Source organism: Lissotriton helveticus, chromosome 6, assembly GCF_964261635.1.
Source record: "Lissotriton helveticus chromosome 6, aLisHel1.1, whole genome shotgun sequence".
NCBI lineage: Eukaryota > Metazoa > Chordata > Amphibia > Caudata > Salamandridae > Lissotriton > Lissotriton helveticus.
Window position 1 is genome coordinate 496,417,993 of NC_136067.1, and position 12,656 is coordinate 496,430,648.

The window sequence follows — 12,656 nt, forward strand, 5'->3', positions numbered from 1 at the left end:
AGCGCCAGGATTTACTGAGGGCACGGTTACTCTTCGCCCGCCTGCATATTAGGAGACTGAGTTTTGAGCCTTTGCTCAACCCTCGTTCTCCTAATGGGCATATGCAAGCCAGTGCAAATACAAGTGCGCATGACTGGGCACCGTGGTAAAATTTGCCGACCTTCCCTACTCATGCGCACTTGTGCATTGTGCTGCTGCTTGCCCCGTATGACGGTCTGACTGACAATGCATGTCAGTCAGCATGATGCCGGACCGCCCACCCCCTTCAGACTCTGAAGGGGGTGGGCGGTCTGACATCATGCTGATTGACATGATTGTAATTTTTCCCTCGGCGTCTCTGAACTTAAGTAAACAGAGTTTACTTAAGTTCAGAGACGCCGAGGGAGCTGCGGGGGGGGGGGCAACACCCCAACGCCCCAATGGACGCACCGTCCCTGTGTTTAGAAGCAATTGCTGGAACACGTATTGCCTCCTGAATGAATGGAGCGACTTTCTTTTCTTTGGCCATTTTGGAGCGAAAGTGATTCCCTCCGGTGGACCAAATTGTATTGGCTGAATTGGTTCTGTTTCTCATATTCTGCAAGGCTGGTGGTGGGATGTCCTCTTTTCCTCCCAGCACTTTAGAACAGGTTATCTTGAAAATAAGTGGATAAGCTAGTTTTCCATGTTTGCCCTTTATCGTTGAGTTTAGCCCAGTAGTTCATGAGAATTATTTATTGGGTCCACAAGGTACCTAGCCTTCTTAAAAACTAATCTTAATGTCTAACAAGCATACAGGGCGAGATATGCAAGGGTTCGTTGAAATTAACGTGACTGAGATTCCATCACTCACCCTTAGCCAAGGATACCAATCCACTTTCTTGTACTTTGGATGATGTTGTGGTTGGTTTCCACATGGTTATGACTGGCATGCAAGTGGAAGAATACATATCCCATTATACTTTCATGGGTACAAATAGAAATTATTTCATGCTCATTGTTTAGGTTTCGCCTGCACAGCACTTAAACTGTGCTTGTGAAATCTATTGTTAATATATCTTAAATCCAGCCCCTAACTTTTCATTGGTTCCTGTGCTCATCACTTAATTTTCCTCCATTTCTATTGGCTGTAGCATGCTATTTCCTGTTCTTACTCATGTGTTTGCTCTTACCAGATTCCTGAGGCCCAATTGCTGTTTCCATCCACATTTGAAGCTGGAATTTGTTTAATGTTTTGCCTGCACTGGGCTTGCGTGCATATCCAGTGGCTCTCAACACGATCCACCCCCCCATACGAACTACATGTGACTGGTCAGTTTCATGCCGGCTCCTTTTTTTCTCTCTTAGTCCTAATTCAACAACCTGACTTTAATATGGCTGTCATTCAGGACATTGCCTTGTTTTAATGAGTCACAGGCCATGTCCGAGATACAATCATTCACTCTTAACACGTTGTTATGTAACTCATTCACTGCTGGTCTGCGTAACATTAGATGCTAGTTTCGTTTCATTCATTAACTTTACGATGTTAAATGGAAAGCGGCAGTTGGGAGTGCACATCATAACTTTAAAAACAAGGACACATTCATTTTTGGTAGGCCTGGGGCGATTACGTGATTTACCCAGAATTACAGGATGTTAAGCCAACACAGAGACTCGAACCTGGTTTTCCAGTTTCCATTACAGCATCTCTGGCTGTTATGCCACATCCTCCTCCGATTGCTCCTACTTTTTCTTTTTTAAAGCTACGGAGTGCACCCCAGCTGCTGCTTTCTTCTTAACATCGTAAAAATCTGATGCTTCAGTTAATTTCTTGTGCTCCTCCGAGAGAACCTCTGATATTTCGGGGTTTTTCAGTAGTACAATATCTATGGGGGAAACATGACATCCATGAGGCTTTCACAGACTTTGCTATTCCTGATTGAGTAACTCTTCTGCAGACCCACCAGGAATCCTGAGCCGCTCCTAATGAAGAATTAAGTTGAATTTGCTCTGTAGTCAAGGCTATATGTTTTCCTTGCCACCGCTCTCCTTGTTTTAATGCGGCACACGTCATGAGTGAGATTGTCATTCGCTCACCACATTGTTTTGCAATTCCTTACCTGCTGGTCTTGACCAGATTTCCTCTCAATGACTGGCCCTTTCACTGCTCCTGGACCTCTCTTCATTACTGGACTGGTGGCACTGCTCCCTCTGAACTAGGGTTGAGGAAAGGTGCTCTGTGCTATAGTCCTCCATTCCTATTCATTGACAAAGAGCACCTTTCCTCTGGCCAGTTGAATGCAGTATTAGGCCACTGACACTACAAACAAGAAACTGGTGAGAAGCCTGCAACTGGATTGCTACTTGGGGTGAGTGAGACAAGCCTCTGAGAGGAATTGGGGGGGGGGAGTAGCGTTGTGGTGTCCCGTTAAGGAAGACACAATTAGCCTGAGACATGTGGCAGTTTAGACCTCCCCAGGTAGTCTGAGTTTTTTGCATCAGTACCCTATTGCTGGATGTAAAGAAACCTGCTTTGCAGGTTTACCTCCACTTTTTGCCACCATTTGTGAACGCTAGGTACTGGTGTAATGGCTTTGAAATCCACTTAGCCCTACTAAACAGGACTCACTGCATGTGCTTTGGCCCTTAAAATTGTGCATTTTTAAGTGGCTTGTCTTCAGTTGGCATAGCTAAACTTACTTGTAAGTCCTTAGTATATGTTACCAGTGGTACCTTGAGCCTGTAAGTTGAAGTCTCTCTCGTGGACTGAAGCACTGTTGTGCTATCACAAGTACGACAACTTAAAACATGGCTCCCAGTCTGCCACTGCAGAGTGAAAGGGCAATTTAAAACAGTATATTAAAAGGTGGAATATGTATTTTACATGTTCCAACAGTAAAAACCATAAATTGTCATTTTTATTGTAGAAAGGCTAGTAGCCCCATTGGCGAGTACAGAGTTACAGTCTGACATCCCAGCCCTGCTAACTTCTGAATGCGACTACTAAAGTTGGTACTGTATGGTATCAAAAGTCAAATCAGTGTATTAACCATGATTTAATGGTTAAATATAATGTCACTGGTGGGTAAAGTGTGACGTTCGAAGTTGCCACTTTAGTTGCACAAGATTTCCGGTGCCCATTTTATGTGACATGAAGTCTACCCTGCAGACAGCTTTCTGCCCTCCAGGGGAGATGTACTAATGAATCCCAAGAAGGGAGACAATAGGGGCCAGCAGGGCAGAGAGGTGTAAACTCCCTCCTGCAGGAAGCCACACTGGGGTTGGCCCAAAAGGTGAGCTTTAAAGGAGAAGCCATCTTTGAAGATCAAATGGGAAACACTTGGGAGAGGGGCTGCTCTATTGTGGAGGTAGAAAGGCTGGCACTTGGGACAGGAAAGCGGCAGCCAGGTCCCAAACAGATTTTCCCGGGGCATGTAGCCCACCTCAGGGTTGGACTAGGGAGCTCCACATGTGAAGAGAGTGGTCCTGCCATATTGGAAGTGGGCAGAATGGTGCTTTCTGGGATAGCCAGATGCAACACTTTTCAAGAAGTCATCAGGAGGGAAGAACCTAGGTGCCCATTGGCTACTGACCGTGTGCACCTGAAGGCCGTTTTCTGGGTAAAAAAAGTAACTCTGATCTCGTCTGGACTGGAAGAAGGTCTGCTCTGATGCACAATGGAAACAGCAAAGAGAGGCTGCACCTGCTTAACCTAGTCCCTAGCAAAGGGAAAGACTGTGCCTGCTGTGTCCTGCTCATGGAGAAGTCTTCTCCGGAGCCCAGCCAAAGTAAGAGACTCTAAGGGTTAGTTGAGTGACCTCTTATTCGCAGCATAGGGCCACAACTGCTGAGGAAGCCTGCTGGAGAGAATTGGTAGCCCAAATCTTCAAACAACTACCTCTCAACACTGTGCAGCACCAGAGACCTGATGCCAGCACTCAAAGTTCCACCTGAGTTTGCTGAACCCAGGAGAGTTTTCGGAGTGCAGCTTGGTCACCCAGAAAGAGAATTATCGTTCAAGAAAGGATTCCGCTGTGACCATGATACTGGGCAGCTGGTAGTTCATTGGCAACTGAAAGTTTACCTGGTCTGAGAAGACTTCAAGGGATGTCGACCCCTGTGGCCAGGACTGTCTCACCAAGCCCATGAACAAAGGAGTAGCTGCAGGAGAACCCTCCATCAACCGCATCGCATATACAGCGTCCATGAGCATCTTCAGCACCCTGTATGCCTTGCATAAGGACCGCTCCATAACCACCTACAGCAAAGGTATAAAAGTACCTCGAACTAACTGAAGACTGCCCCCTACTTTCGAGGTTGCTGATTCTGTAGACTCCTGCTGTCCACCCTGACTGGCCCCCTGCCAGAGTTTGTCACCTAAAGTACCTGCAAGTAACTGCATTGATGCTTACCCAAAGTTTTCCCTAAACATTTGTGTCAAATTTGTTGAATTGTCGATGCTTGTTCATGGTGAAGTGAAATTGCATATTTACTATACCTTGTAAATTGTATATCTCCTGAACCCTCCGGGGGATCCTTTTCGTTGTTGTGTTCCATACAATACATAAAAATATAATATATTTTTTTTTTATAAATTGGTATCAGATTTCTTGAATGTCTCATGTATTTCTTCTTTGTCTTGTTGCTGTTTAAATACTTTACACTTCTTCCTCTGTATAAGCTTTGTTGCTCTGATCCGCAACTGCTCAGGGTTGAGTTAAAGGTTTGACAGACGGAACCTACTAGTCCTAAAGGGTTTGGTAAATATATAACAAAGTGAGGTTGCACAACCGTGTAATACTCAATTTCCTCACACTGAGCCACTGCTGCACCATTATCTGCAAAGCCTAACCTAGTCAAACCAAAGTCTCTTTTGGCACGAGGTGCTCCATTAGTAACACAACGGGTGCCAGGGCGTAGTGGGGGCAGTTAACCCATATTCGTGACTCACAGGGGGACAGCATCATCACAGCCATCCTTCAGGACGAGAGGCTGTATGCAGATTTGATAGAAAGATCAACAGCCTATCATCTGGATTGAACTGCTTGTTAAAATGATCAACCTTGCGGAGTATTGTATTTCAGAAAAGGAGAGATAGCCGATCCCCTCTAAATAAAAAAAAAAAGTCCCTCCATATAGAGCTCATCCGGGCTAAAAATAGCAATCTTGAGGCCTGGCCCTGGGGTAACATGAGGATCACAGGTTTAGCAGAGACCACAAACACAGGAACAATTACTCCTTTATGCAGACCCTTCTCTTCAACCTGTTGGGCAGAAGCTGTTTCTTCCCTGTTTTTGTTTTTGAACAAACCAAACACACATCTCTGATGCCTAGGCAGGTCGCATGTATGTCATCACAACCTATAATTGGCTGCCTCTTGAATTAGAGATCAAGACACTTTCCTAATATTCTCCCATGAAAAGAGGGATCTGCACTATGCAGGGGCCTCTGTTTCATCATTTCCAGATTTTACAATCCTGCTGCAGTAAAGATGAAACTAGTCTGTGTTCCTTTTGTGATGCTGTCCTCCAGCTTGCCCCAGGTTCACAATGTATGGCAAGGCATGCATATTTTGGAGACCCACAGGCAAGCCTCATAATTTCTGCAGACACATGGCATTGGAAGGAAGCAAGCAGACTTTAGCATGGATAATGAGTGATGCTTTCTGTGATGGGATGTTGGGACAGGAATGTCCCTCACATGATGGACTGCACCGCTCTCCTGAGCGCCCCCTAGCTACAAAAGATGTCTTGGTCCCTGGTGGTGATTTTTGTTGTCGCAGGCAAACTGATAAGTCATAAAGTAGGGCTGGGGACTTGGGGTAACCTTTTGATGTACATATCTGTGGCTGACATCCAGTTGTGAACCACTAGTCACTCCAATGGCCTGTGGTGTAGTGCTATCATATTTGGAGTCACTCTTGCTGTAATACACTGCTTTCTGGAAGAAGTACTTAACAGAGGAATCGGCACTTCAAAAGGGAGAAGACCCCAGACACAAACTTCAAAGACTCAGATACTAAATCACATTCTTCCTTCATCCTTCTTGTTTAATTTATCACCCTTCTCGTTTAATTGTCATCCTTATTGTTTAAATTGTATTGTTTTGCTACTGTTACTTTCTGTCACTGTTGTCACTTTTTTGCGTGTTCTCCCCCACTGCTCCCATATGGCCCTTACGCTCATGCTCCTGCCTCCCAGCGGAGCTTTCCCTCTTCTCCTATTTAATGATGGCTGAACACCCTCACTTCCGGATTCAGGCCAGCCCTAGAAACGCACTTCGCAGCACCCTCGCTTACAGACCCACCACCCCCGGACCTTGTGCCTCGTTCGCCACGACCATCGCCAACCTCATCACCTCCATGGACTACATACTCATCGGAGACCTGAACTTCCACCTCGACAACCCCAGCAACCCCAACTCCACCACCCTCCTGGACAGCCTCGCCAACATTGGCCTGTAACAGCTCATCACAACGCCCAACCACAAGTCAGGACACACCCTCGACCTCCTCTTTGCTGGCAGTAATAGCATCCACTTTAGCCACACCACGCAACCCCCCTGGATGGACCACCACTGAGTACACTTCCACATCAACAAGCCCACCGCCCCTAAACCTGCACTGCACTCTCCACGATGGAACTGGAGCAAAATCACTCGGGAGCAGCTCAACTCCACCCTCAACCGTGATGCCCCGACCACCTCGATCGACGCAAACCTCGCAGCCAAAGAACTCCACAGATCGATCTCCAACTGCGCAGACTAGCTCGCACCCCTACTCAACTCCGACAGACAACGGCCAAGGAAGGCCACCTGGTTCACCACCAAACTACAAGAAACAAGACACACCTGAAAACATCTCAAAAAGAAGAACTGCAGAAACAGCAAAACACCAGAAGATTGCACCACCTACAAGAACAGCATGACGGAATACCACCAACGCCTCAGATCCACCAAAAAGACCTTCATCCAAAACAAGATCTTTGCCAACTCCAGCAATCCAAGGAACTCTTCAGTGTCATCCAGGAATTCACCAAACCCCCCAGCGAAACCTCGGACATCAGCCCCTCCCAGGACTTCTGCGATAAGCTTGGATCCTACTTCCATCTGAACATCAAGGGCCTTACGACCACTTCAACGACCAGACACCTGACTACCGAAACCACCTCCCTCTCCAGCAACACCAACCAGCCTACCATCTTCTTCTGGACCACAGCCTCCACCGAAGACACCACTTCGACCATGAAAGGCATCCACTAAGGGGGGCCCCCATGGACCCCTGCCCACCACACATCTACCACAGAGCCACCACCACCATCGCTCCAGAACTACGACGCACCATAAGCACCACCTTTGACCGGCACCTTTCCCTATCACTGGAAATGCGCAGAAGTCAGACCCCTGCTCAAGAAGCCCTCAGCAGACCCCACGGACCTCAAGAACTACCGACCCATCTCCCTCTTCCCCTCCACGGCCAAAGTCACTGAGATGATCGTCAATGCCCAGCTAACAAGATTCATCAAAGAAAACTCCATCCTTGACCCCTCCCAATCCAGATTCCCGAGCAACCACAGCATCGAGACCGCTCTACTCGCCACCACAGAAGACATCCGCACCCCCCTTGACCAAGGACACACCGGCGCCCTTATTCTACTCAACCTCTCTGCAGCGTTCGACACCGTCTCCCACCGCACACTGCCCACCAGATTCCACGTCGCCGGCATACAGAGAACCGCCATTGGCTGGATCTGCTCCTTCCTAACCGGCAGAACTCAAGAATTAGACTGCTACCCTTCCTCTCCGAGCCCACAGAAATCAAAGGTGGAGTACCGCCATCGCCAGACAGCACGAACTCAGCATAGTATCCTACGCAGACGACACCAAGCTCATCCCCTCCTCTCCCTCCCTCACCAAGGACACCGTCACCACCTGACTCAACTTCCAGGAAGGAAGGACGTCACATCCTGCTGCTGAAGCTCAACTCTGAAAAGACAAACGTCCTCATCCTCTGACCACCCTCCTCTGCATGGGACAACACCTGATGGCCCACCGTCCTCGGTAGCCCTCCCAACCCCATGGACCACATCCGAAACCTCGGCTTCGTACCCAACTCCTCCCTCTCCATGACCCGCCATAGCCTCCAGCTGCTTCAACACCCTCTGCATCCTCCGAAAGACCTTCAAATGGATCCCCCCCGATTCAAGGAAGACTGTCACCCATGAACAGTTCTCCTCGAGCACTTCGTTTTTCCAAGACCAATTTAATGTTCAAAGAAATTCCAAATTGATGCAGCCTGAGCAATTATATCCATACAGCAACCAACACATGTTTCGTCGTGCTTAAGTATAGCACACTGACTTCATCAGGGCTGTTTTCCTAATACTTAAAAATTCCAATGCACTGTTTATCCATCATAGTTTCTCCGATACACATCATATTAATCCATTCCTTCATCATCTTTCAATATCTCAGACAACAAGCACACCGGAAGTTCCTATTAACACAACTCTTCAAAGAGACAGAGCATAAGCTCCCTCTGTCCCGACAGTCAGCACAAGTTCCTCTGTTCTATAAAACAATTCAAAGGATCGGACATATATATCCAACGTCCTCCTTGTAGGGATATAATTGCTCAGGCTGCATGAATTTGGAATTTCTTTGAGAAGTAAACTGGTCTGGAAATACGAGGATCCGACACAGTGGATTTATATATGGACGCTTGTACTTCTGTGACTGTGTCAACTGGTATTTGGACTTTTGAGATGACTATACCTGTATATAATAATTTTTATAAGTGAGTGCTCGAGGAGAACTGTTCATGCTTTAGGACTCACCTCGGTGGATCTAGTGGGTGTGTTTGGTAACCACACCCTCTCCTCTGGTAGCACCTTGACTATTGTGGAATTTTGTATTTACTGTTTCCCCTTGCAGAGCGCCCGTATCGCTTGTTGGTTACCAACTTATATTATAAGACTGTCACCCACACTCTCATAACCAGCAGACTACGGAAACGCCCTCTACACCAGGATCAACAAGTCTCTGCTCCACAAACTCCAGACCATACAAAACACCACAGCCCGACTCTTCTTCGGCATCCCTCGACACAAACACATCACCCAACACCTGGCGCCCCGTTAAGAAGAGTTGCTTTTGAGATCCTAACCCACGCCTACAAATGCCTCCACAGCACCGGACCCCAATACCTCAATAAGAGAATCTCCTTCCATGTACCCAAGAGAAACCTCCAATCCGCGGACCTCACCCTCGCCTAAATCCTTCGCTTCCGCAGAGCCAGAACGGGTGGAAGAATCTTCTCCTACATTGTGGCCAAGACCTGGAACGAGCTCCCGATTGAGATCAGACACACCCCCTCCCTGACAATCTTCAGAAAGACACTCAAAACCTGGCTCTGCAACTTAACGGAGCTGCTTTACCCCCACCCCCCAGTCCCTTGAGACCCTCACGGGTGAGTAGAACGCTTTACAATTCCCTTGATTGATTGATTGATTGGCATTTAGTGTCTGGAAATGGACTATAAGAAAGGAGAGCTCGAGCCCGTGAGAATATCAACTGTCAAACAGCCAGTTGGGCTTCTATGTTGAGGAGAAGCTCTGCAAGACTTCTGCCTGCGACTAGTCTCTTAGCTGGGTAAGGGGACATCACCCATGGTAATTCAATGCCACCTGTCCCTGGAGCATGGATCCACCAGTGCCTGCTTCTCAAAACCAGTGTGCCATGTAAGGAAGAGGAGAGCACTTGGAGAGAGCGAGGTCCAGTGGGTGATCCTGGCAAGTTTTTAACCGTAGCCAAAGAGTGAGGAGTCGGCTGCTGCCCCGATCGGGTCGTCACCCGTGTTTTGATTCAAGTCTGTTCTAAATCCAAAACCCAGAGGACAATCTCTCTGCTGTTCTGTGAGAGGTTTTGTTTGGCAGCATGTCCTGGCTCAAGGTGAACTGGTATACATTATTGATTTTTCCTCTTATGGCAACTACAGTGCAGTGGGGCCAGGGGTATCCTCTCTGATGGACAATTTACTCTGGGAGTTATCTGGCAGCAGAGTGCATTGAGTTGTCTTGAAGGCCTTTGAAGATAACTAGGAAGTGATCCTGTGCCAACATACGGATCGAGTGGAGTGTTGGGTTAGCAGCACACTTTCATTTTCAGGTCATTTTGCTTTTATGAAGATGATACTGCCCCACCTGCTTTATCTGTTGATAAGCATATCAACATTACCATCCCCGAGGTTGTTTGACTTGCATAAGTCCCTTATAGGACTGGCCTGTGCTGGTAAGCAGCCAAGACCGCTGGGGTATGCTGACTCTGCTGTATGAGGCCAGAGGCTTCTTGGCCTCAGATTTTGATTAGTAATTCCATGCAGCGCAGGCCCAGCATGTTCTTTTTTTGTGGGGGGGCGGGGGGAGCGTTGGGTGGGAAAGGAGACCTACGACCGGACACCATTCTGGTCCTCCAATGGAGGCAGGCCTGTTGACGATCTTGAACACAGCAGTGCCAGTGTTGGCTGCCTGCCCAGAGTATAGCCTGGACTCTGTACAGTGCAAAGTGTTGTCGTGCAACTGGCTAGGTTACAGGCATAGTCACAAACATCTTTACTCTGTGTGTCCTAGTTGCGGGCAGTCCATATCTCCCCATGGCATTGAAGAGTGGAGACCTGGCAGATGGGTGGACTTTGATCATATGTCGGAGGAATCTATTTGTAGATGGGTGATGTAGAGGCCTGGAGAGCTTTCAGAGCAAGAAGGGTGTGTTTGAACCCATGATCACTCATTTGTATTATAGAATTTGTAGCACTTTTTATAAAAATAAAACAAATAAAAAAATGACTGTGGTCCATGAAGCGCAAAATGCTCACTATCCCTACTCTAAGATCTTTGCAACTGGAACAACAGAGCTCTCAGAAGGTCAGGGACACATGGAAGAGCAAGCTTTGACAGAAATTATCCTATAAACTGGGTTTACTGCTTTGCACACCTTTACTCGATCTCTTTAAAACAGAAGACGCTGATTGCTCCACTTTAAATGTACACACGAGCTCGACTGATGTCGTTTGGGCTGATTGAGGCTGACAACTGCTCTAGATGCTCTTGAAATGAAGCAGATTTTACTCTCTTGGCTTGGGGTGCCCTGGAATTCAAGCTGTTTGGTTGCATGTGTTCACTGAACTGGGGAAGATGATACTATGCAGAATTGATACTCCCTTACTGGCAATACTAGGGTTTGTAAAGTAGTTCCTTACCCCGGTGAAACATTTTACTGCACTGGCTCTTCCATTGGCCAAATTGGGGGTAGTACTGAACTGGGGCAGGGAACATCTCCCAAAAAAGGGGATTGAGATCAAAAGTTGATATCCTGTAATGACTCATCAGACACCTGTGGTACACTGCTTCCACAACTCCAGACTGATGAACATTTTCCCCCTACTTAAACATTACTTGCTCATACATACTTCAGATGAGTGGTAATACATGTTGGAAAATTTCTCACTGAATTAACAATGCATTTATAGTTTGTGTCCCTGAGATTCGGAGGTGAATGTTTCCTATCTGATTTAAGTTATGTATAAAAAAAAATGCAACTTCTTAAATACTGTTTAAACAGACGATTGACAGTTTGCAGGGCCACTGATATAAGGTGTAATCTCGGTTTTGTTGCAGTCATTCGTCCTATTGCTACATATTTATTACACTTGTCGTATGAACACTTAAAATGCGTTCGATTATTTCAAGCAGTGGAATTGATGTTGGATCTTGAGCAGGCTTAGTCAGTCTGGCGTATGAGTAAAAGGAAGGAGCTATTAAAATTGCACCTCAGCCTTTACCTCTTGCCCTTTGGCTCCAATAGATTAAAACAAACTATAATACATTTTGTTTTCGTTAACATTAACCCTTTTGAGATAATTGTTTGCTTTGTCTTACATACTTAGGTTCTGCACCAGAAGCATTGTTGGATGAACACAGTGATATGACCTGCTTTACAGGAAAGAGGCTTAATTCTAAAATGCAAGTGTACTCTGGATCCAAACCAATTTTTCTTTCAAAAATGCTAACACTCTATGAGCAGTGTCTCCGTGTTCTTCAAAATAATATTGACTGTAAGTACTTTCAAATGTTTCATTGAACAAATATTCTTTTTCTGCGACGTACACTTCATATATTGTTTTTCCTGTGAGAAGTAAATATCTTAATATTTTAATATGAAGATGTGACATATTGAAAGGTGTGATGCAGATAAATCTCCTTCTTTAAAAAAAATATATTTTACTTATTTCATGTAAGCCTTTGGAGGCCATTCAGGACTTCTAATCCAGGTTTCACGTAGACCCTGACTTTGCCCTATCGCACAGTGCATCAGCCGTACTTGCTGGGGTGGGACTACACCCCCCCAGCTTTCCAGTCCATCACGTGGGGGCTGACAGGGCAGCCGAGCTCCATGAAGACACCGGCGGTTTCCAACAGCGCGGGAGTCTCGCTCACTTCGCCCTTGACTGTGCCCTGCCGCACAGTGCATCACTTGCAGGGGTGGAACAACATCTCTCAGCTTTCCAGGCCATCACGTAGGGGCTGGCAGGTGCTGGTGCATCATAAAGACACTGGAGACGTACTGCAGAGTTCATGAGAGCCCGGAGGAGGCTGGACTGCGCCCCGTCTCTTGGCTCAGTCATTTTCATCAAAATCCCC

The 12,656-nt window shown here is 46.7% G+C and overlaps 1 protein-coding gene across 1 annotated transcript in view; it reads left to right on the plus strand.

Annotated features, from left to right (window-relative positions):
• Positions 1-12,656, plus strand: part of LOC144762707 (elongin-A-like) — a 586,446-nt gene that overhangs the window by 348,899 nt on the left and 224,891 nt on the right. Inside the window, exon 6 of the mRNA XM_078647949.1 lies at positions 11,903-12,070. Coding sequence (XP_078504075.1) covers positions 11,903-12,070 — 168 coding nt within the window. The remainder of the gene's footprint in view (positions 1-11,902; positions 12,071-12,656) is intronic.